The 25,818-nt window shown below is 39.2% G+C and overlaps 1 protein-coding gene across 2 annotated transcripts in view; it reads left to right on the forward strand.

Moving 5' to 3' along the window:
* Positions 1 to 25,818, forward strand: part of osbpl6 (oxysterol binding protein-like 6) — a 91,105-nt gene that overhangs the window by 52,309 nt on the left and 12,978 nt on the right. For both annotated transcript variants that reach the window (XM_073854873.1, XM_073854874.1), the window contains 11 exons: positions 4,907 to 5,075; positions 5,179 to 5,309; positions 5,492 to 5,599; positions 9,540 to 9,677; positions 13,684 to 13,771; positions 17,565 to 17,818; positions 19,955 to 20,092; positions 22,837 to 22,900; positions 22,983 to 23,061; positions 23,552 to 23,696; positions 25,072 to 25,216. In XM_073854873.1, the coding sequence (XP_073710974.1) occupies positions 4,907 to 5,075; positions 5,179 to 5,309; positions 5,492 to 5,599; positions 9,540 to 9,677; positions 13,684 to 13,771; positions 17,565 to 17,818; positions 19,955 to 20,092; positions 22,837 to 22,900; positions 22,983 to 23,061; positions 23,552 to 23,696; positions 25,072 to 25,216 (1,459 nt within the window). The remainder of the gene's footprint in view (positions 1 to 4,906; positions 5,076 to 5,178; positions 5,310 to 5,491; positions 5,600 to 9,539; positions 9,678 to 13,683; positions 13,772 to 17,564; positions 17,819 to 19,954; positions 20,093 to 22,836; positions 22,901 to 22,982; positions 23,062 to 23,551; positions 23,697 to 25,071; positions 25,217 to 25,818) is intronic.

A 25,818-nucleotide genomic window follows, 5' to 3' on the forward strand; every position in this document is an offset into this window, starting at 1 on the left:
TTGTGCAAGAAGGATTGTATGTATGCTGACACAGACCAATTGGACAGTTTGTATGCAAGCAGCAAAGACTTAAATATAGCCAGTGGAAAGAGATGAAGAGAGGTGTGATGTGTGCTCTTTTGGGTTCCTGAAAGATCAGTTGAGCTTCTGCATTTTAAATCATTTTGAGATGGTAATATCATCCAAGCTTAGATGTTTTCCAGACAGGCTGCAGTGCGTGCCTCTACAGGAAAAATCTGTGTAGCATCTGTGTCAGCATAGCAGTGGTAAGAGAAGACATGTAATTATATAATAGATTCGAAGATGTTGTATAAATGGAGAATAGGAGTGGTCCAAGCACAGATCTTTGAGGGACTCCAGTGACCATGGTATGTAATTTGGACAGCACTCCCCTCCTAAACATCCTGAAGCATCAAATATGTTTAATGCCATTTCCTGTTATCCCAATGAGACGATTGATAAAATTATCTGGTGATTTACGTCTAAAATCAGCAGACAGATCTAGCAGAATGACAACTAAAGATTTGGACTCCGCCTTTGCTAGCCACGGGGTTTCAAAGATTGAGAGCAGTGCTGTCTCAGTGGAATGCTTGCTCTTGAAGCCTGATTGCCTGCAATCCAGCAGATTGTTTTGAGAGAGTAAGGATGATACCAGGTTGAAAACAGCTCGTTTAAGTGTTTTTACTCTAAACTGGAGATGGGAAATGGGTCTGTAGGATTGAGTGTAGGTGTTTTTCAAACAGCGGAATAAACATCCCAGACAGAGTGGGCAAAAACTTGCTTATTTGTGCCAAATATTTTTTCCCAGACTCTTTCAAACCTAAGCCAATACACAGCTAAAGTACTTGCATCCAAGTTGTATTTAAAGGATGATGCTGTGCTATCAATCCATCACACAGGTGTAAGTTGTAAAATATGTAAACACTGTGTCAAAACAGTTATTTTTTACATCTGTGTTTATATTTTGTGTGTTTCTTTTGGTTAATGCTAGTGAACACCAACAACTGAGGTAGTGGCTTATAGTAGAGGTGTATAATGGCGCTTTTCCATTGCATAGTACCCCACGGTTTGGTTTAGTTTGGGTCGGGTCAGCTTACTTTTGGTAGCTTTTCCATTGGGTGCAGTACGTAGTACCCGATACTTTTTTTCGTACCACCTCGGTTGGGGTTCCAAGCGACCCGAGCTGATACCAAACGTGACGCGAAAACACTGTAGATCACTGATTGGTCTGAGAGAATGATCACGTCATCGCTATATTGTAAAAGATTAGCTTTACCTGTGGTAGGCTAGCTTGCGCTGTCTCGAGCAAACATGTTGTCATCTGTGATGATGACACAATTTACTCGCGAACTTTAGAGCCACGAGCTGCAGCCGAATAAACATGGATGAAAGTGTTAGCGAAACAGAGAAACTCGTGAAAAAGACCGATGCAACATCTATTTTTTGGATTTAAGCCATAAGTTACATAAGTTAACTGCTGCTCCACGCGCGAAATTGGCATTGTGGTCTAGTAATTGTGAAACATGCAGTATATATATGCAGTATAGTCCCCACAAGCATTTAAAGTGTTTAGTGTTATAAAAATAATTAACTGTGTTTTTTAGCAGATAGATCTTGTCGGCTTTATCATTTTAAAAGTAGATCACCACACAAAAAAGTCTGGACACCCCTGTAGAGTGTGTCAGGGAAAAGTTCCAGCTAAGAGAGGTAACAAGACTAATCTGGCCATAACGGTTTACTTTTACTTACTTTTTTAGCAGTTTGGCTTTTCTAAGGGTCTATATAACCTGTTCTGAAACTAGTCTATTGAAATTATTATATCGCAATACATATCGCTATCGCAAGAGGCTGCAATGTATAACGCAATATGGATTTTAGGCCATATCGCCCATCCCTACCACAGGTTGAGAATCAGGAACACCATAACAGTTTTTTCCAAACTTGCAGTTTGTGGCGGAACATTCGCGACGAGCACGTCAGCATTATATGCTTAAATGCAACTTCAATGAGGCTCAGCTGAGCGCCGTCGACTGACGCCGCGGTGTTTGAAATGAAACTGTCACGTGAGACAGCGGTAACGTTAGTGATAAACGCGATGTGCAAACATCTATAATATTGTGGCGGACTGAGAAATAAATAAATGTATGGGTATGTACAAGGACGCTCTCACTTGTGTGATGTCACAGCAGTATGCAGCGCAAATATAACGATACGCCTATAATCCCTCCCACTGCGAAGTGATACCAAACTCGATGGAAAAGCTAACCACGCCAAAGTGAGGTGAGCTGACCCGACCCAGGCTGGACTAGGCCGTGGGGTACTATGCAATGGAAAAGCGCCATAACATCAATTTTCAATCATGAGGTAATGGCTTACAATAGATGTGTGTTAACGTTAATTTTAATAGCAAATTTCACAAAAGACTAACGTTGTTGTTATTATTATTGTAAGTTGACATAAGAGAAGACTGTATAAAGGTTAAACTGGGCAATATAGGCACTTGCTGTTTGGCTGTATGTATGTTTGCTTGTATGTGCATTAGTATGTTTAGCTGCAGGATTAATGTCACTAATGTGGAATATTTGCACAGAAACGGGTAGCCGTAAACAAAGACTGAGTCTAAATGTTTGGTGTTTTTTTTTGTTGGTCGGTAGTATGATTCCGGTACTGTTCAGTCTTACAGATATTATATGATAGCCTACCAAATATTATACCGTAAGCCTAACCCCAACCCCATGCAAAGTTTAAGCAGTTTGAGCACTTCACATAAACTAAGCTATAGTCATGTAAACAGACTTGATACCTCGAAATATTTATTAAGAGCCGTAAACAAAGCTGTTTTTGACCAGGTAGAAAGGTTGGTGTTCTACACGACCATTGAGGAATTTTAACCAAAGTATGTTCAAAACATTTAATAAAGACCCTAAAGAATCATACCAACTTGATGCCCCCTTAAACTCTTGAAACCCACTTGATCCAACTTGTTATCAAGGTGTTCAGGACAAGTAAAAAAAATTTAGGCAGTCTGCCAAAATGCCTGATTGGGGCAAATAGTTTCTAAGGGCGTACTCGCACTATCCAAACCACACCCATGGCGCGTTAGACCCCCAAAGCCTGGTTCGTTTGACTAGTGTGATCGCTCTGTACTGTGCTCAGGCACCTTTTGGTTAATCAGTGTGTTAGAGCGCTGTTTACTTGGGCTCATACATGGAACGTGCAGAGTGACTGAAAATTGGGCCAGAGCGTGGTTCAAAAGGAGAGACGTCAATTGCGTGACCACCCACCTTCATCTGCCTTCGTAAAAACCTTCTGATTCACGCAGCAGGGTTACGTGAATGTCCGAGCTGCACACGCGACAGACCAACTAAGCAATATGATGGCATGTAAGAGGGCTGTGTGTCACCGCGAATCGAACAACTCTGAATTTAAAACACAGACTTGACATTATGATGGGCTCCAGAGTTAAGAGAGTGCTTTACTTCCTACTTTGTTCAAAACATTGTGTCCTAATGATGAAAGCGTGCCCAGACTTGGATCAATAAAAGTACAGTGTGAGTGCGTGCTTCACACTGGGCACAGTTCACGCTTGGGCACAGTTTGGATTGGATGGTGTGAGTGCGCCCTAAAAGTTCATAAGTTCTTAGACTTTGAAATGTGGGATTAATAGTAGGTTGTCTGAACAATGTACCCACCAGCCAGTTAATGATGCCCTGGGGATGGCTAAATTTCCATATCTGCAGTGCTGCCTCCAAAAAATGAAGCAGCCATAGGGATGTGGTTCCTCACTACTTCAACACTGAATAACTGAATACAAGATCCTACCCTATTCATCCTACAAGAGTTCTGTTCAAGCAGAGATAAGAGTGTAAGATTAAACCCAAACCACTCTCTGTGCTGAAGAGAGACCTCAAGACCTCTATTCTTTTAGTTCTGCCCTTAAAACTACAGTGTGAGAGACCATCTGTTCTTGCGACTAACCATCCAATCATTGAAATATCTCATAACCCCCATACTCCTCCTCTGCACCATTTATGTGAGGCACCAGGGCTCAATCGAGCTTCATGAAAATTCAATTCAAATTTATCTCTATAGTGCATTACACAATTTTGCATTGTTGCAAAGCAGCATTACAGAAAATACATTTTAAACCTTTGTATATTGACGTAAGGAAAAACAATTAGAGAAAACAGGAAGTTGTGAAATACATGGTATCTATAAATAATGCATACTATATATTTCATAATGTTTTAAAATGAGATGAGAGATGCTTGGTTAATCAGTGAGACTGTGGAAATTAATATCTCATTCTCTGTATTCGTCTGTCTCTGTACTGTTGAGTTTAACTTTATTATGTGTGCTGAATGCTTTTGTAATAAGTGAGAAAATTGATACTTGGTCCTTGCAGTTATGTAATGAAGGAGTGGTGAGTCTCTAGTTCACTGGCCAGTGGCATAGAGGTTAATGTAATTGAAGCTGAGTGGTTAAACAAATCTCCTTTGGTAAGATGTTGACTAAAAGATATGCAGTAGACAGTATGCTTATGTATCTGATGTAGTTGTGTTCCCTCCACATCCCATCCAAGCACTTAAATACACATATGGCACTCATGTCTTTATCAAAGCCTTTATATTGTTGGTGTCGAATGTTTATCTGGCACAGAATCATCATGCTGTGGTGTTTAAATAAACTCATTTTACTTGACCTGAGCACTTCACACTGCTTGACCCGCTGTCTCAGAACTGCTATCAAACTAAACTGCCCTTTTCTCTAAAAGATTATGTCAACATACACCATGGTTTTTCCTCAGCCGATGGAATCACTTACAGGTTCTTACAGGGTATCTGTTTGTCTGCTCAGAATTCCCTGGTGCTCCATCTCACTGCTGAATGCCGTGTGTGTTTTTCAGGTTCCCTTGAGTGCAAGTATGTCTCAAGTGCGTCTCCACTCTTCTAACCCTAACCTGTGTGCAGAGCTGTCTGACTTTCAGACCCCTGTCACGCGTCTGACTAGCAGTATGGATGGCGCCAGTGACTACATCAAACTGCAGGGGGATTTCTGTGTCATTGCTCAGAAAGGTAAGCTGCACAGCTGTTCTTGAGGAAAAACATCCAGGTTGTAACAAAGAGGCAAAACCTAAGAGAGTTGGGAAGTGCTAAGCATGAACTGTGTTTGTTTCAGTGCACTCCCTGCTGAAGTCTGCTTTCAACACTGTAGCCATAGAGAAGGAGAAGATCAAGCAGGTGTTGTCAGAACAGGAGCAGACTGGCCAGACGTCTCAAATTATGACCCTTCGCCACTCTCTGTCACAGGTCAGTGTTTTCCTACCTTATAATTCTGCCATACTTTGGAAAAGTCTACATACTGAATTGACATACTTCCTTAGTCTGTTTGTAGGATTTATTTGGCATTAGCTTGGTTATGTGTTTGGTGACAATCATGGATTTCAATAATGAGACTTTACATTCAAAGTCTTTCATTCGTTTTTGTTTAGGCCCTGTCTCAGAATGTTGAACTGAAGACCCGTCTGAACAGGATCCATTCAGAGTCGGTTCTGTCGGAGCAGGTTGTGAGTGTGAACATCATCAGCAGTCCTGACGAGGTTTGACTTTTCTTTCTTATCACTCCAGTTAACACTCATTCACATACATTTTGACTTTTTCATACCTCTGTGCATGGATCCCTTTAGTTAATAGTTAAAGATAGTTAATAAAGATTTGTTCTATTAAGATAGTACAAAGTTTATGTAAGCTCAATTTCATGACAGTTTATGTAAACTGGTTAATAGATTAAAGTTTGCCACCACAATAGTATGAAAATAGACTCAAGGAAAAGTTGTCTTTTGTAGGTTCAGTGCTGTTTTGGGCAAACTTTCAGGAGTGACGAATGTCTTAGGGGCCAATCACCCCAAACGTGTTTATGGCAGTTGCAGATGCCTTTTTTGAGTTATATTCTATGGACAGTGAGCGTATGCGCCCTGTTTATGTGCACCAAACGCCTTGCGGTTTTTGCCGCCAGTCGCAGCACACGTTTTTGAAGGAGCGTGACAGCGGAAAAGCAGCCGACGTCATTTGCGTCGTTCCATTGTCCAATCAAAAAAGGGGAGAGGCGGGCCTTACGTTGTGGCGAGGGAAGTTTACAGTTGCTTTGAAGAACCGGTCTTCGCTCGCTCACTCTCTCCTGCGTGTTTGTGCACCTCTCACCCTCAAACAAGATCAGAGCAAGCGTCCTCTTTTTAAAGTTTTTGCTAATATGACAGTTAATAGCAAAAGAGCGCTCACGCTTCAACATTTGATTGACAAGACAGCTGACTCAGTGGTTGCCTAGCAATATAAAAAGCTGCGTCGCACTGCTTTTTTAAAAAAAAGGTTATTAGTCGCGCCTTGCGTTTCCAAGCGTTTAAAGCGCGTTTGGTGTGATTAGCCCCTTATGGTGCTTTCACACACACACTGTTTAGGTCGGCCCAAATGACTTGTCGGCCCGAGTACGGTTTGTTTGGGTCAGTGTGAACACAACCGCTGCACTCTTGTGCGCACTAAACAGCCGCTCCGAGACCACTCTAAACAGATGGTCTCGGAGTGTCTATCGCTGAACTCTGGTGCGACCCATCTGTGGTGTGAACACTGCTCGACCTCGGGCCGTACCAAATACAGGAAGTTCTCCACATCTTTGAGCCATTAGGCTTCTGTCGTGACGCGAGTCGGGTGTTATATTGTGGGTAAACAAAAAAATAAAGCCATCTTGGTCTGTTGCAGAGATTCGCTGTGTCCTGGCGGTGTGAGCTGGTGATTTCATAGATGGTGAATGCATAGCTGTCCTCCACACACAAAAAATAGTGACACTTTCATTATTTTTAGCAAACGGCTCCGTGAGAAGGACTTTAATAGAGTAGTAGCGCAATTTCGCGTTAAAGCAAAAAAACTTTGCACAGACGTGCATCGTTTATCTCCATATCTTGCTAGATTCGCTCTTCCTGTCAGGCTGGTTATTGTGGAAACATGGGGGTGGGCATGTGATGGTTAGAGCTGTCAGAGACCAATGACAGCGCTGACTGTTGTCACATGGTGTGCGGTGTGGCATTTCGAGTACGGTAAAAACAACGTGTGAACACGGACGCACTAACTGAAAAATGATACAATGTAATTTGGTGCTTTCCGAAGCCGCACCACGGTGCGCACCAACATGTGTGAAAACACCCTTAAGCACATGTACAACATGCCAATTTCACAGGCCAATGATAAAGCACATGGCCAGTGCACGCACTTTCTCGGAATTTACTACTTCCGGAGGATGAGAATCTGTTGTTTGTGTATAAGAATGCACTCAGTACTCGAGGGCAGAATGACTGCTACCCATTGTTCTAGCTCGAGATCGTGGGGTCTGTTTCATCTCTGTCAGTCTGTTTCAGAAGCTCATGAGCTTCATTCCAGCATGGACCCCAGTGATCCCATTGGGCCTGCTTTAATATGAGCTTGTTTCAGTGGTTCTTCAACAGCAGAGACTTGTCTGAGCAAGTTGTGAGCATGAACAAGCACCTGTTACTGACAATAAGGGCTACATACAGATGTGTTCGTGCCCTTGATTTTGGAGATAACCGTTTTTCACTGAGTCTAAGGAAGGTTTATCATCGGACTGGTGGTGTGGTTCACGAGAGCCTAGGACTGTTGAATTTGGCGGCAGAATCCCTGTTGAGCCAGGGGCTGAGGCCGGGAGAATGTAAGCTGTATTCCCACTCAATTGAGTTGATTTGGTAGTGTATCAGCAGGGAGAAAGTGTACAGTATCTATTTCGCATTAATCTACTGTCCCCTTTGGTTTACTCTATCACTTCGACAACACTTGGGCTGGATGCAATAGCACAGATGTGGCTGAGGGCATGCCTGTACGTTCCTGGGACTTCGAGCGAGAATGCATTGAGACAGAGAATACTTGTCCTTGTGGGTCCACGCTGGCCATCTTGAGTCTGGTTCTTGGACCTGGTGTCGCTCTTGGAAGACTCTCTTTGGGAGATCCTGGTCAGAAAACATCTGCTTGTTTTTCAACTCAGGTTTTTGTGACCATTGCATATGTTGGAGCTCTTTCCAGGAGTTGTTCAGTGGTTGCCCTCTTCCATGTATGTTTTTTGACAGGGGCGACCTCTGGACACTTTAAGTGTACTTGACCGATATTGTTGCTCCATATGTGCTTTTTGATGGCAGAATTATCAGGCTAACCCTTGTCAGAGTCAAATTTGAATAAATGTATCACCCTTAAGGTGTTTTTTTGCTAGCCTGATGTCTCTTAAACGTGGGTTTTTCCCTGGCCCTCTGATTTGCATTTTCCCTCTGGCCTTGTTAAGGTCTCATTGCATATTTGCCGTGGTATATTTTCCTCCAGTCAGCCTTCTTTCCCCCCATCTTTTCAGTCTGTGAACCAAGCCTTCCTTTTCCTATTCCTATTCCCTTTGCAGGCCTTTTTTTGTCAACCACACAGGTGGATATCAGATATTGCACTGAGGAATCGACCCTGGGAGTTCAGGTTCTTACGGATTAAATCTGTTTGCTTTTTGCAAATCTTTTGCTATGTTTGTTTCATGGTTTTGGTGTACTGTCATTCTGTCGTTGTTATCGTTCCCCCAAAGCACTGCAGATGCACAGTGTCAAGAAACCCATACGTAACCCTGGTTTTCTGAATGGGGAATGAGTAGCATTGCCATACAATGTCATGTTTGTTAAGCCTTCCTCAGAGAACTCTGGAGACGTCATAATACAGATGGCCTTTTATTGGCCACATGCTTTGTCATTTGTCAGGAAAATTGCTGTGGTGGTATGCATGACTTTACACTCTGCACATCGCTGGTGTTCTCTTAAACATCAAGTATTTCTGCATCATTGAGTTGAGGGTGGAAGAGGGGATGCTGGAAGAGTCTGCATACTTCACAGTATACGACACATGTGATGATTGGCAGGGCAGAAATTACTTTAAGAACTGTAACTGATATTGATATAACAAATATTGATATAACTTCATCAATAAGATGTAAACCTATATTAGATGTGTAAAGAAGTTGCGTGGAAAGTGTTGGAAGAGAGAAGACGAAAGTGACATTGTACTCTCTGACCTCATACTCTTTTGCTGCTATATGGACAAACAGTGCAATCGCTGGACCTAATGACTCCATTTTCAATAACCTAAAACCCTTTGACACTCACATTAGGTTATACGGTTTCTCTGAACACTCATCTTGAACATAAGTGGTTTTTATACGGCAGATAGATTTCAGCTCAGTCAGACGGAATGAGTTGAGAATATTTTTCCTGACCTACATCCACTGTTCCATTCTGTCAATGTTTTTGCTGTTTTATTATTTAAGAAACTTTTCTTACACGTACATTTGTAGTTTTGTAACTATTGCAGCAAATTTTAAAACAATACTTGACCTCTTGTTAGTTGTCTAATAATGCCGTAAAAAAACAGATATCTTCAGCATATTACGTGACACAAGCTTTCTCGTGTACTGTATGTGTTCTGAACTGAATGTGTCTTTATATTTGTGTTGTGCAGGCAGGTGAGTCTCTTCATGTGGGCGTCCCTCTGTCTCAGCAGATGTCCAATGAAAGCAGATTATCCATGTCCGAGTCTGTGTCCGAGTTCTTTGACGCTCAGGAGGTTCTTTTGTCAGCGAGTTCATCAGAGAATGAGGTGAGACGTGTGTGTTGATATAATGTTAAGACATGCACTGCATGCTGCAGATGGAAAAAACAGTTTTGAAAAATCACACATGACAGAATAAGGCAGATTTACGGTCAAATAAAATATTAGTGGCATTTAATATTAGGTTATATCTACTTTTTTGATGTAGCCTTTTGCAAAAATAAGTGCGCATTTATTTTTCCTTACAAAAATTAACCATGGTTTTACTACAGCTAATAGTAATCAATACAACAATAAACATGGGGTCTTCATGATGCATTCGTAAATATACGAGTAAATATGTTGGTGATTTGCACGTATACAGACATTTTCGAAAATTCTCCCCCTGATTCCCAAAACTTCGTAAACGTCAGTTTTGATAGTAAAATGTGTGTAAATCAATGAATTCCAACCATTCGTAAACAGTCTCCGCCTATGCACTACAGCTATGCAAATTACATATCTAGGAATCCTGTAATCCTCTAGACTCCATTCTCTGGTTTGGCTACTTTATATTTCATAAATGCATAAGAGACTAATAGGATAGATGCCTATTAATAAATTAATCATTTAAACTGTGTCCACCAAAGTGTTTTAAGCAAGCTGAAAACGACCAGCTTTGGAAGCACTGCTTATTTTGAACAATATTACTGAATATCAGTGTACCGTGGGAGGGACACTGCTTTATTTGACAGAAAATTAAATCACAACAACTTAAAAACAAAAAGCTTAACTTGTCGCATATCTTTGAAAAGCTGAAATTTTTGTGATTAGAATGATGTAAACCGTTTTAAGATACAGTACAATCAACACAACAGGTACAATTTGTGTTTTTTTAAGGTATTTTTTAGCCTTTTTCAGGAATGCTAAAGCTTTTTTTATACTCGCGCTTTGGTTCGCAACGCAAGCCTCCGCGGATCGCGCGCGTCTCACCTAACGGACGAGGCGTTTATAGTTGACGCGCCTGCTGTTGATGTTTTGAACCGCCAGGGGGCGACGTGAGCAATCAAGTCAAAAACAAACACAAAGAAGAGAATAGAAGTCGGTGTCCGCTGGAACAACCCTGGTGCTTGTAACATCAGAGCTTGATATATAAATATGAGGTCATGAATAAAACAACAATCTCTTAAATATGTCTTTATTAAACATTATCATTTCATTTAACGGTTTAACTAAACAGTACAGACATCTTAAGGTTTGTATTTTATTCCTCGTCCAGTGGTTCATTCAATACAAATATGAATCATGTAAAAGAATTTGTGTTCTAAACTTCAAAGTTTCCATACTTTACTTCCAGAGTGTCAGATAAATATATACATTGTTTTGCTTGAATTAATCAAAGAGATACCTCACAGGCTTGCCTGCTCGGACAGAATCGCCTCGAGTTCGGTCATTTTCGGATGCGGAGCCGCGCGCACAGTTACAAAAAATGTCGACGCGAAATGGGGTCTCGTGCACGACTGCCCACTCTGCGTTGACGTCATTTTTGCTGCGCACCAACGCGAGTATAAACATAGCTTCAGGGGTTAACTTCTGCATTGATGAGTTGTACAAGTATGATGGTTGCTCAATGTAGTGTTTGTCCCGCCCCTCCTCTACTGTAATTGGATGGCTGTGTAAAAAAGGAGATTGAAGAGGTCTATTTTTCCCAAAGTTAGAGAGTAAAAAAATGAAAGACAGAAGCACAAAATAACTTGTGACATGTCATTAGTAGGGGTGTAACGATTAATCGTGCAAATGCGCGTTTTCTCAATGAATGAATTTGAATGAATTACGGTGAAATCCCAGCACATCCGAACGCCAGGGGGCGCTCTCATGCAGAAACTCCCTTTGTGCCACACAAGAAGTAGCATTACAAACGCTATTCCAGGAAATGTCTACACAGGAATATTTATAAGCTGTTCTTCAAATTGTTTCAGGTATTTTCATGATAATAAAGAATATTTTGAATGATTTTGAGTGTCGCTTTTTTAAATGCACGTTATAAACGACTCATAATAAAATATAGATTGATAAGGACTTCCTACTGACCAAATGCCGTAATACAGGCACAAGCTGTGCATAAAACAAAGAATCGCAGCCTTGCGATTCAGAATCGATTTCAGACAGGCATTTTTAATGAGGACCGCGATTGAATCGCGATTGAATCGTGATTGAATCGTTACATCCCTAGTCATTAGGATACATAGTTCATCAAACTGTCTAATTAGTTTGTCTAAATGAATACAGAACGTTATAATGTTTTAGGCACCATTTGCACGTGTTGGTGGACCAGGTGTAAATTTCTTTCATACCAACTAACATTTAGAAAATACAAACATTTTCATGAATTCAAGAATTTACACAAGAACGACTTTATGTGCGAATTTTTTAAAATTAGTTCTGCTCATGTTTCATGAATGAGACCTATACTGTAGTTACTTTTACCACAAAAAAACATGGTAAATTTTTGTAAGGGTTCGTACATAGTGAATAGCAATATACTGTACCTGTCAATGCAACAATGACTCAACATTGTGAAATATTTAATAAAAACATGTGATTCATGTGTTCTTTATTACACATTAAACCTTACCGTGTTTGAAGTGTGAAGTTGTCTAATTTACTTTTACACCTCATTAGTCTCTTCTGTGATTTGCAGTCGATGGTTAAATGTTAAAGCTCCCATAGCGCAAGCTGTTTCTGCTTATCTCATGATAATCTTAAGTACCTATAGAGTATTATTTCATCCTTCATATCTCAGAAGAGTCTTTAGTTTTATCAAATTTATAAGGCAGATTAGCTCTACCGATTTCTTAAAAATAATAAGATCCTTGATGCGTGCCGCTCAAGTCATTAGCAAACAACACACAAAACGTTATCCTACTCTCTCTGTACAAATTATGATTCACTACATATTCGTATCGTTTACGTTATATGCACTTATGTGGCAATTGCCAACAAAACACATACATTTGATGCAGTTTTACTTACCGCCTGCTTGTCATGACCCGGTTGGGAACGGCCCATTTAAACAAACACAAACGCACAACTCCGCTCCTACCCCAAATCAACAAACTATATTCATTGTTTTTCATAATGCTGGGTACATTGGGAAGCTGAACAAGCTTAAATTTCCCTCACAAATGAAAACACACTTTTCTGGTGACGTTGATTTCGTGTCAGGTGTGTGTGTGTGCGCTATTCCGGTTAAATGGCCCATATAAGGACTTCCACTGTACTTCCTGTACTGAAATTGCCCATAAAAAAAGTAAAGCAAGATTGTTATGTATGTATCTCTCATTTTCACAAAAAACTTTCTGACAGTTGTAGGAACCCTGGTGAAGTGCATTCGGCACTGAAATACTCCGTCATACGTCCAACTGCTATTTTGACACTTTGTCTATGTTTAGCACGAGGAATCCAACTCTTTAACAGTGTTAATAAGTTAAAATGCATGAAATGGCTTTAACCCCCAACCCTCCTTTAATAACAGACCTCTGTGTGAGGAGAAACGGTGATAATGCTATTGTTCACCATTCGCATTGCTTTCTAATATCAGTTTCTGCTGAATTGAGCTTTGAAAAGCTTTAAAAATGTATTTTACTTTAAGGATGATGTATGTGGTGATGTTTAGAGTATTTCTTCACGTTTCTAAAAATGTGTGGGCTTTTTGGACATTACCAGTTACTGCCTAAATATTACAACCCAAAATAATAACTATTGTATAGGTAAAGGTACACACAGCCAAAGTTCAGGGGAATAATTACATTCATTTATGTAACTGACCTTTAACAGCTGTCCTGATTTTTTTTTTTTGTGTGTGTCAGTGTGTTTGTGTGCCTGATTGTGTGTTAACGTGCATATCTGCACACACAGATTGTTGTAGGTCATTGCGTAGACGTGCGCATGTTTTCCTATTAGTCAGCACTGCACAAAATGAAAGACAGTGAGTAACCTCACCCCCCCTTCTCTCTCCCTCCCTCTGTCTCTGTCTCTCTCTCTCTCTCTCTCTCTCTCTCTCTCTCTCTCTCAGGCATCTGATGATGAGTCTTACGTCAGTGATGTGAGCGATAACATTTCAGAGGACAATGCCAGCGTCATAGATAACGTTTCCAGACAGAGTAAGATCTGCCTTCAGCATTTATTACAGCACAACACTGACATGACCTTAAACACACACACACACACACACACACACACACACACACACACACACACACACACACACACACACACACACACACACACACACACACACACACAGAAGTGACAAAGTTTATATTTAGCATGTTAGTTAACATGATTAGTAATGGATGTTAGGGCATAAAAGTTTGTGAATTGAGCATTAATGAAAAATCACAAACATAATTGTGTTCTCTACCTTGCACAAAGAATAATTTTAACATAGAATTAATTATTTTAGATTTTATTTTAGCTGTATCTGCTAAAAACTCATTACTGTCCCACTACAGTATGTCTCAGTGGCGAGGCTACATATGGGCCAGGCTGGTACTGACCCAGTCAGAAGAAACATAAAATTAAAGCAAAAGGAAATCACACTTAAATTATAATAATCTCTTTAATAATAATCGCTCAAATACGCACCATTCAGAAATAAATAACTGTTTATATCAGGGCAGTTCAAATCTTATACTGGAGGGCTGGAGCACTACAGAGTTTAGCTTCAACCCTAATCAAACTTAACCACCTGTGATTGTCTAGTGATCATGAAGACCTTGATTAGCTTGCTCAAGTGTGTTTGATCAGGGTTGGAGCTGAACTCTGCAGTGCTCCGGTCCTCCAGGGTAAGATTTGAATAGCCCTGGTTTATATAAAAAAAATGTATCACTTGCATGTGTTTCTAAACCTTGCAAATGTTATAAGATGTTATACTGAGCTGTTTTCTGTACGCGCACACATACTCACATGGACACACACATAGGCGCATGAACAGAGACACGCCTTTGAAAAGCACCTATACACAGAATCTCTATGCGTTTGACAAGACACATACACACAAACTCGTAATAGCACAGTCTTGGCAAGTACTCGCATAAAAACAGTCAGTTATGTCTTAAAGTGAACACAATCAGTTCAGAAAGAAATCAGATATTGGTCAGCATTTCGATTTGTGCTTATCTGGTACCCTCAAAACATCTGCTTATGTTTGGGTCATTATGTTAATCAAACAACAGAAGACAAAAGAAAAATCACTTCTGTAGCTTTAAAAAGATTATATTTCATTTATTATTCATTTTATTTCCATGTTTTGCCAATCCATGGCTCAAAAAAATTTAATGTAATTCGTTTAACTACTATATTGTACAATTATGTAATTTAAGAGGTCCACCCTATTTCACCAAGGTCCTCTCAGTTTAAAATTTCTGGCGTCGCCACTCATATTTTTTAGTGCATTATATGGTGTAATTTAAACAGAGAAAAATAACAAAATTCTGAAAACAATAATTGGACGTTCTACTAGGTATTCTCAAATAACAAAAATGGGAAAATATATTTTTATATATAATATTTATGTATAATAAAAATGAAGAAATAGTGGAGAAAGAAGTGTCTATGACTTTGGTCTCGTCGAAAACATTTTTAAGGGACTGTGTTTACACATACACACAGATATTTACATGAAGTTTGCCAGTGCCTTTGAAATGAGTACCAGGTTAACAGATTAGTTTATATTTTTCTAGTGAAAAGATTATTCTCTGTCACGCTGTGTACGCACAACTTTTTGATTCTCATTACCGATACACATAGTTTTCCACATTTTAAAAATCTTACATTTATAATTTTCTATTAAAATATAGTTCATTAATGTCTAGGGATGCACAATATATCGGCCGACATAAAATGCTTATTTTTAATATTATCGGTTATCGGTCTGATAGCAAAATTAGGCCGATAAATGGAAGCCGATAAATTATGGATTATTTTGGTTTGTTGAACCACTTCACTTGCTCATTGCTGGCCATGTGGAGTTTTGATTGGTGCTTTCTGTGACATAGCACGAAGATGACACATATTGCGGGCTTAAGAAGAGTATGCTAGTCTAGCGCAAAGACAAGATGTCTGCGGTCTGGGAGTTTTTCATTGTGAAATTAATATGAATATTTATCGGCCTATATATATATATATATATCGGTTATCGCCCCCAAATATAAAGAGTTATCGGTATCGCCCAAAATTTCCATATCGGTGCATCCCTATTAATGTCTCATTATGTTAGATTAATAAAAACTTACTTGGGCATCTTGGCTTCTCTTTATTTTAGCAAAACATGCTATGGTGTTGACAGTTTCAAATAGTTACAGTATTGAGATTTTTTTAATGCCTTTTTTAAAATAAATTGTGCAAAATTGTGTTACATTTTCAGTCAATTCTTAGACACTAATGCCTTTAAACATATCAGACCTTGTTTTTAATGAATGCAAAGGAAATTTGTTGATGGATGTACTTCAAGTTCATTTATTTATGAAGCACATTTAAAACTGCCACAAGACTGACCAAAGTGCTATATTAAGAATATAGCATAGAAAAATAAAGCAAGTGTAAAAGTCAAATACATTTGAACCATAAACAGATAGAATGTACATATTTCGATTTTGTGAGAATCACCCTCTAACTTTTTTCGCAAATAAAGGAAACATGGTTGGTGACTGAGATAACATTAGTCCCTTTCACACATACAGTCTTTACTGGTAATTTACTGGTAAATTGCAGTTAACAGATCATGTGTGAACAGAACCTTTCCGGTAAATCAGTGCTCCCAATTTACCAGTAAGACAGGTTGTAAGATTACCAATAATTTACCGGTAAGCGCTATGTGTGAACGAAAATTATAGGATTACCGGCTTTAAGAACGGACGACGTCAGACCTTGCTGACAGCTTCGGGCCAATCATAGCGTTTTAATACAGATGACGCGTTTACCCCCGCAATGTTTACGGACGTTTCCACACACATGCTGCTTGAAAGTTGAGCACACCTGAAGTTTACGTCCACATTTCTTCACCAAAGTTGTTTAAAACAGCTTACCGCCGAATTGCCGACGTCCTTAGCACGCCCTCTGTGAAGCCTCACGTGCAAACAGTACTGTTGTTAAAAACGCATTTTCGGTTTGACGTCGTCTCATTCAATGTTGTTTGGTCATGTGCAACTTCGTGACTGTTTACCACAGACGTGAAAACAGCAAAATACGGACCGTGGATATGAAAGACGTGGATTGTTTACAAATACAACACTGAGCTCGCCGCGTGCTACAGGTACTTCCGCTTTCTCAACGAATTTACCGGTATTTTGATACTGATGTGTGAATGATGTCTTAATGGTAAAATAACGGAACGCCACTGCATGTGTGAACAGCACATTTTTGTATTTACTGGTAAATTCATTCTGGTAAATTCATGGTAATTTACCAGAATTACTGTGTGAAAGAGGCAATTGTGCAGCTCATTCTTTATGATTTTTATAAAAAAAAATTGTGGATTAATATGAATCTACTTAAATTTTAAGTATGTTTCACCTAGTGAACATCATTTGCAGCAAAGAGTTGCCTGTCACCAATAGTTGCGTCTAGATTCAAAGCATTTCAATGCAAAAACTGTCAAAATCCAGTTAAAAATGTGTACCACTGAAAAATATTAACGAAGGATATTTATATATTCGAGCGAGACCAGTTTAATGCTGAATCTGTTAAAATGGCAGTTCATATACGAACTAATTTGGTTAAAAAGAATCGACTTTTTATTTAGACCCATTTTGTAATCCAGTTTAATCCAGTTTTATCTTTAGGTCTTTAAAAAGCTTACTGGTCATCACGTCAAATAGAAAATGCAGAGCACAGTTTTTAAAACATCTATTGCAAATATACAAAAAAAAATATGACATTGTTTTTTTTCCACAGTGCTGAATGGAGATGTGTCCAGTGGTGTGCTCCGAAATGGGAGACGTACGTGTCTCCCGTCTCCCGCCCCTGACACATCCAACCTTAACCTGTGGAACATCCTGAAGAACAACATTGGGAAGGACCTGTCGAAGGTTTCCATGCCTGTCGAACTGAATGAACCACTTAACACATTACAGCACATGTGTGAAGAGCTGGAGTACACAGAACTACTGGACAAAGCAGCTCAGACAGATGATCCCTATGAACGCATGGTACGTAACATGACAGCCAATGAAACCAGAGCTACAGACATAATCATAACATCATGTCATACAGTAAGACACATGAGCTATGCTTGAATATGTGTAAAGGTCATTCTGTTATATAACAACATTTCAAACAAAGCAACATTAATTTTAAAGAAAGATAAAACTGGATATGCCACCCCTTCACAAGACACAATAAACTTAAATCATACATCCACTAAAAATCAACTTGATGGCGTCATTGTAAGAATCAAGTATTTCTAAGAAAAGGTCTAGCATGCAGATGTTTAATGTGTTATCCATTCTAGTAAAATTCATATATTGTATTTAAAGGCATAGTAGACGATTTTTCCAGAAACATTTCTTGTTATTCTGGTTGGAAATGTCTTCACATCCCAGATAGCAGTCTGTAGCTGCTTAAAGCAGAGTTCATGTGTTTTGGAGGACGTGTCTTTCGAGAGCACTCTGAAGGGAGGGTGGCACCTTATGCGTTCAAAGCTAGCTTGCTGTTGCTAGCCTTTTAGAAATTGCCTACCCTATCGTTAAATACTTCCTGGATAAATTCTAGAAATTCAGATTCAAATGTTTTCTTACTTGCATCCAGTTGTTTAAATGACAGCGAAGTAACCCGACTGGAACTATCCTGTTATATTATAACTTTATGTGCTAATGACCTAAAAGAACAGAATTTTCCAGAAAGGAAAGATGCTCAGAGTCTGAGGACATACAGCACATGATTGTTCACACACTGGCCTACATGCAATGAAATAATCGGATCTTTAAAGTCATACAGTGCCTGAAGCAGGAGCTCATGTCCCTCGTGGATGAACAGATGGGAATTCTTCTTCTGGCCTCATTAAGTCTGTTTAATTCGGTAGTTTGGCACACATCGATGTACTCTACACCTTTATATTGTACATACAGTACTGTACTGTACAGGAGTCATGAAGCTCACTGCCCACATTCATTGACTGTTTGTTGCGTTGCTGTTACAGGCAGTTTGTTATGGCCGTGGAAACAGATATTATAAAACTTTAAATCATTGTAGGTGTTGGTTTTTTTAAATCATAAGAGATCCTTATGAGAGGTTTGATTTCAATGTGAAGCATGACCTCTACAATATTTTTGCATTGAGTTGCCGGTGTTTCTGGGTCAACATCCTAGAATAACATTTTGACAACTAATCAGATGTTAGGGTTAGGACAGAGACTGAAGTACACATTTTTTATTAAAAAGCCCCTATGGCATTGCTTAAAAGCATTATGTTGTGTATTTGGTGTAATGCAACGTGTTTACGTGGTTTATGGTTCAAAAAATAAATTCCACATATCTCAAGCTCATTGTTCTGAAAGGCCAGCTATCCAGTGTGTTGTGATTGGCCGAATACCCCAAGCCTGTGGCCTATCAATATGAGCCCGCATCTAATCCAGAAAATGCAGATGACCAAGCTGATCGATCAACTTTACAGGGCTGCTTGAACAGGACATAAAATTGCACCTATTTCATTGCTAAAAAAAACTTTTATTTTGTGTATTTGGTATAATACAATGTGTTCACGTGGTTTATGTAGCTCCACATTTCACCCTCTTCCTAAAACGCATTCACAATGCAATGCTAACAGGAGTTAACTTACAGGCTGAGTCTGAAGCGGGAGGAATTATGAAAGTGTCGCTCTTGTTCATGTTATCCGGCCTAGGAAGTAAACTGTTGCCTACTTTCAGTCCAAGATAAAAGATTTACATTGGAAATGATAACTCGCGTCATCGTAGACTTTGGGATTTGAAACTTTTCTTTTTGTGTGTAAGAGTTGTGTACATGTAAACCATCTACAATGTAAAATCATGAAAAGGAAAATAGGGTCTCTTTAACCTATTATTACTCTGTAGTTTAGGGGTTGGGTTAGGTTTACACTTTGAACTGTGACAAGATTGTGACTCCAAGACCAACAAAAGATGTTGACCCAGGATCACCTTACTTTGCACAATCAGGATGTGCCAAGAATCAGCCATTTTAATTTCCAGCTGAAGGCACATTTACTCCATTATCATCTTTCATAGGAGCTGCTCCGTCTCTAAAGAGTACACAGTGTGCTGCTGTCAGTATAATGACCGTATTGACAGGTCGCTTTGTTTGTTTTTGCAGGTAATCGTGGCTGCGTTTGCAGTTTCTGGATATTCCTCCACCTACTACAGAGCAGGCAGTAAACCCTTCAACCCACTGCTGGGAGAAACATACGAGTGTGTACGTGAAGACAAGGGCTTCTGCTTCTTCTCTGAACAGGTGTCAACTTTATAATGCATCACACACACATTACCTGTAGGTCCAGGTGAATACTTTACTTTTAGTGAATGCTTTACTCTGCTCCTCCTGTGTGTGCGTGTGTGTGTGTGTGTGTGTGCGCGCGCGTGTGTGCGTGTGTGTGTGTGTGTGTGTGTGTGTGTGTCCTGCATTAGTCATCCTCAGGTGAAGTTTTTTATGGTTTGACTTTGTTGTCAGCTCTAAACTTTCCCACTGGCTGTGTGTATGTGGGACATAATGCAGTATCTTCACAGTGGAAAACACAATGGATGTTTTCTATCACATGCACACATTTAAACTAAAACGTCAGTATTATTATGATATGTATTTTATGCTCGTCAAAATTGGGATTTGAAAATAAGAGAAATTTCCCAAACACTACTATGCAAGGGAATGGATGGGTGTACAGCAGGGCTAGTCAACTGGCGGCCCGCGGACCAAGTGCGGCCCGCCAATCATCTTTATCCGGCCCGCCGGTCACCTTTGGCCGTTTCTCAATCGGAAGGCTGCAGCCTCCGGAGGTCGCATATGCAGACTGCATTCGTCATCAAGTTTAAGTTAACTGAGCATTACATTCACAAATCATAAGCATATATTACAACAATTTACGATTAACTAAGAATAATAGTCAACTTTATAATTGTTAAAATTCTGAAATAAGACTTAATGACGTATGCAGCCTGGAAATGCGACCTCCGGAGGCAGCAGCCTTCGGATTAAGAAATGACTATAGTCTGATTTAAATTCAGCGTGGTTACTTTTACCTTTCCACTGTACATGACAACACGGAAAGGGGCTGTGTGTGGTGCCAACCATCTGCGGGTGCGTAATTATCTGATCCAATTCGAGCTTTCGTAGATTAAAGGTTCTCTCCCATGACAGATTTACGATTAAACTACATTTTCATTACACCACTAGGGGGCGAACTCCCAACAGTTATATCTGTATGTAATGTACAATGGAAAGGCTGTTTAGCTCATGTATCTATAAAATATTAAAAAAGAAAACATGTAGTGCAATTTTAGTCATTAGGAGAAGACTGGCTATAAGCTGTGAATACTTGACATGTAACAATTAATGAAAGTAAACAGTTATAAACAAAATATGTTTAGGAGTGTTGATCTCTTACACTGTTACTATTAACATTTGGCTCTTACATGTTAAATTGCAATTGTTTTTAAATATTAATAAAGAAAATATGAGTTTTCAGTAATTAAAAGGCTTTTAAATTTCAATTTTTTTTAAATGCATGTTTTTAATGTTTTTTTTTTCAAATATACTACAACAAAAGTAACAAAAACGACAACAACACACACACATATATGCTAAAAGTAAAAAATATATCAAAAGTAAAAATAGGGGTAAAAGTTTGGCCCGCGTCATATTTACAATTTTAAAATCTGTCCTCCGAAGAAAAGTAGTTGAAGACCCCTGGTGTACAGGGTTTCCACGGGTCCTTGAAAGTTTGTGAATCTCGGGGAAAAATTCAAGGCCTTGGGAAGTTTTTGAAAATATACATACATAGATACAGGTAATTGAAAGTGCTTGAATCTATTTTATGCAAGACGTTTTCTGAAATAAAATCCATATTATTCCCTGTGTAGTGTAGGATTATATCATAAAAATTCTAGACTTTAAGCACACGTGCTAAACTGTTCACTTTAAATGCTTATATCTTCTGTATGCGAATGTTGATTCATACCAAAATGCTTTTTTGTATAATTGTGTTTGACACATGAAAACGTCTCAGGTTACGTATGTAACTGTTGTTCCCTGAGAAGGGAACGAGACGCTGCGTCTCCCTTGCCATACTTCCCATGTCCCTGTAATGCAGTCTTTGGCAATATTTAAGATAGCGATATACTTCCTGGCTCCCGCGTCACCCTGTCTTTGTCGTTAAGCCTCATCATTGGTTGAATTTTGATATATACATTCAGACACACTTACCTCTGGAGGGGTCCACAAAGTGTCACCGCAGTGATGCAGCTCGAAAGGGAGTTCGCTCGAAAGGGAACTGTAAAAATGTATCTTAAAAGGTAACACAGTGTAACCTTGCTCTTACTTGAAATGTGTCCCCACATTTAATCCTTGAATTTGAGGGTATTAGACCTGGAAAGTCCTTGAAAGGTCTTTGAATTTAAAGTTTACTAACGTGTGGGAAACCCTGGGTATCATTTTTTGTATGGCTCTTTTGCATCTGCAAGGGTCTTGTTATAAACGTAGATAGCAGACGTTGAATTCCTTAACACCTTCTGAGTTAAGCAGTAAAGCACAAACAGCAGTGTTTCCCAACACGCAAAGTGCAAATCCAAATGTGCGAGTTTGTGTATGCGGGGAGTGGACGGACATGCGCTAAATACGCGTGGCGTTTGTAGCTTTGCATGCGGCTCGGAATTCTCCACCACCCCCATAGGAAGTTTTCCTTCTTCTTTGACTGCTATTCTTCTTGTGGTTGTTTTATTGGCGGGTGTTGTTTGAGTGATATGTTACAGATATACTGTCGCCTGCTTTAGCGGAGGTGAAGGCAGCAAACATCAAATACGGCCAGTGGGATTTTTTAGAGAAAGATTAAAAATACGTGAGAAATACAGGAAATTATTTAAATGGGATTATGTTGGAATGGTAAAATAAGGGAGGATCCTGGGAAAAATGGGAGGTGTGTGTATTTGATAGGATTTGTGTCCTCGATCATGATCAGGTAATTGTATTTGACTATCTATGTGCAGGTGAGCCATCATCCACCCATCTCTGCCTGTCACTGTGAATCACAGAACTTCACCTTCTGGCAGGGTAAGACACATCCTATTCATCTCATTATATTCTTATATTTACATCATCACACTCCCAACATCTGTATGTCTGTGTGCTTCAGATGTCAGGTGGAAGAATAAGTTTTGGGGGAAGTCTATGGAGATCCTTCCTATTGGAACAGTGAATGTCATGTTGCCCAGGTACTCTCTCTCTTCAGTACTTTACTGTATGTCTTTCTCTATAGACCCCTTCAAGGTTTGTAAACACTGAATGACTATCGGGTGCATGCGCAGCATGGGGTCAAACTGTTCATACCATTTAAGCTTTATAATTTAATCTAACAGGGCTGAAAAATGATGACTTACCTCAAATGAAGTGAGCACTACAAACACAAGCCTCTTTGATCTTTGCATTGTCCCAGTCTACACGTTAATTGCTTGCAACCGCAGATGTTGTATTTTTTTGGTTTTTGAGATTCTACATGAATCGCGAAAACTTAACGGAAGACCTGGTGCGATTTTGACCCCAACATGCGCAGTGGGAACCGCCTGTGACGTGATCCGTGAAGGGGTCTATTCATCTCTTGTCTCCCTGAAATTGTTTCTCTGCTGTATAGCTAAACATTACTGACACGGGAGCCGATTAGTGTTAAAGAAAGTGAAAGTGTGTGTTTTTTGTATGTGTTGATAGTTATGGTGAACACTATGAATGGAATAAGGTGACGACATGCGTACACAACATTCTCAGTGGAAGACGTTGGATTGAACACTATGGAGAGATTACCATCAGAAACACACGCAACCCTGCCTGCATCTGCAAACTTACCTTTATTAAGGTACACACACACACACACACACACACACACACACACACACACACACACACCAGTTTGGTTATTTTTAGTTTAACTCTCTCCCCACCATTGAGTTAACTTGTCAATTAAGAGAAAATGCTTCCATGCTAATGTCGAGTTTTACCCAACTTAAAAAACCTGAAAGTATTCCCCTAGGTCAAACTGTTCAAACTCTGTGTATCTGATCTCTATCAAAACTCCTTTACAAAAATGCAATTAACTCAGCTTTTAGCTCAAAGTTTGGTGTTTACATTACATTAGTAATACGCACGCTTATAATGTTGATTCATAGCCGCAGCAAATTTAGCTGCTTGTGCTATCGTGTTATTATGTTGTGCTATCTGTCGATTTTCTGTGCTTTCCACTGCTTCTATTAATGTAAAGCTGCTTTGAAACAATCACCAATTGTTAAAAGCGCTATATAAATAAAATTGAATTCAATTGAATATTTTTGAAGAAACCTATCCATATTTGAGAGGTGATAAAAATGAACAAATGAAGGTAGGATGTTTTTTTTTAAAGCAGAGGGTCTGTTCTTTCATTTGATATATTGTATGTGTATATATTTAAAGTTTAACATTTTCTAGAAGGCACAATATTTTTGTGAGAATCATAAAAATACTGGTGCTGGCTGGCAACTTTAAAAAAAATGCTGGCAGGGAAAGAGTTAAAGGCAGGGTATCTGATTTGATCCGGAAAGAGTTAGTTATGCTGGTTGAAAGCCTCCTCACATCCTGATAGCAATCACTATGTTAAGTTGTCTAAATGTATTTGTATAAATATTTGTCATCTATGGCAGACGTCATACGTCATGAGCGCATTCACGTCCCTTTCCTGCTGATTGACAACTGACAACTATGTAGTTTGTAGTTGTGTTCCTTCACAAATTAGCATAACAATATTGTTTTCAAAACTACATTTACACAACTGAGAAGAACGTGCTGCATCTAATTCTGATTTAAACCAGTTGTTTATGTTGTATTCACTTTGTACTGCAAAGTTTTCTCACTGGTGAATGAGACATGAATGGGCTTCTGGTCTGTTCATGTTCATATTTTTTGGAGGAGGCGTGGCTTTGAATGGAGGGTGGGGTCATGATTTCAGTGCTAGTAAGCTAAAGTTAGTATTTTTTAAAATCAGCTACCCTGCCTTTAACATATGCTGGTACATTTGCAACATAAGCATACAGATACAGGTGCATGCAGTACTGCAGAATCCCCCTAGAGGGCGAGCATACAGCAGCTGATAACACACAAACACAAGCTAAACTAACTTCTTATCTTACAACCTTATAATGGCAACAACAAACAAGTGTTTTGTGTCATTGTTTCCATTCCGTGTGTGTGTGTGTTTGCAGGGAAATTACTGGAGCTCGAATGTGAATGAGGTGCAGGGATCTGTGATGGACCAGGAGGGCAAAGTCATTCACAGACTATTTGGGAAATGGCATGAGGGTCTTTACTGTGGAGTTCCACCTTCAGCCAAGTGCATCTGGAGACCAGGTACACACACACACACACACACACACACACACACACACACACACACACACACACACACACACACACACACACACACACACACACACACACACACATTCATTTAATACAGACACAAGGTACAGAATTAAGACTCGATACAGTGCGGAGTACAGGAGAGCGGGGGGCAAAAGTACAATTTTTCAGAAAAACTTTATTTTAAAAGATAATGTTTTAGACAGATATATTTTTGCTGTAGTCAGTAACTCACAAGTGTTGATGTTTATCAATACCAGGTGGTATTTTTTTTACAAATGTAGAATGACTTTAGTTGTTTAGATTGTGTTGTTACTTTTGTTTTTATTAATTACCTGAAATATGCAACTGCAAACATATTTTTACCTTTATCTTTGCAAATAATTATTAAATTACTTTTTTATCAAATGTTTCAAAAGCAACCAAGCAGTACAAATTGGGTTTTTTTCAACAGTATGAACACTATAAAAATGAAAATGAAATTGAGCATAATATCAATTCTCAATATAATGCAACAGTGTAGTCCAGTTTCCTTCCAGATGTTTTTGTGTAAATTCAAAATGTGCATATAACATCAGGATTAAAACACT

This window comes from Misgurnus anguillicaudatus, chromosome 17, assembly GCF_027580225.2.
Source record: "Misgurnus anguillicaudatus chromosome 17, ASM2758022v2, whole genome shotgun sequence".
In the NCBI taxonomy this organism is placed as follows: domain Eukaryota; kingdom Metazoa; phylum Chordata; class Actinopteri; order Cypriniformes; family Cobitidae; genus Misgurnus; species Misgurnus anguillicaudatus.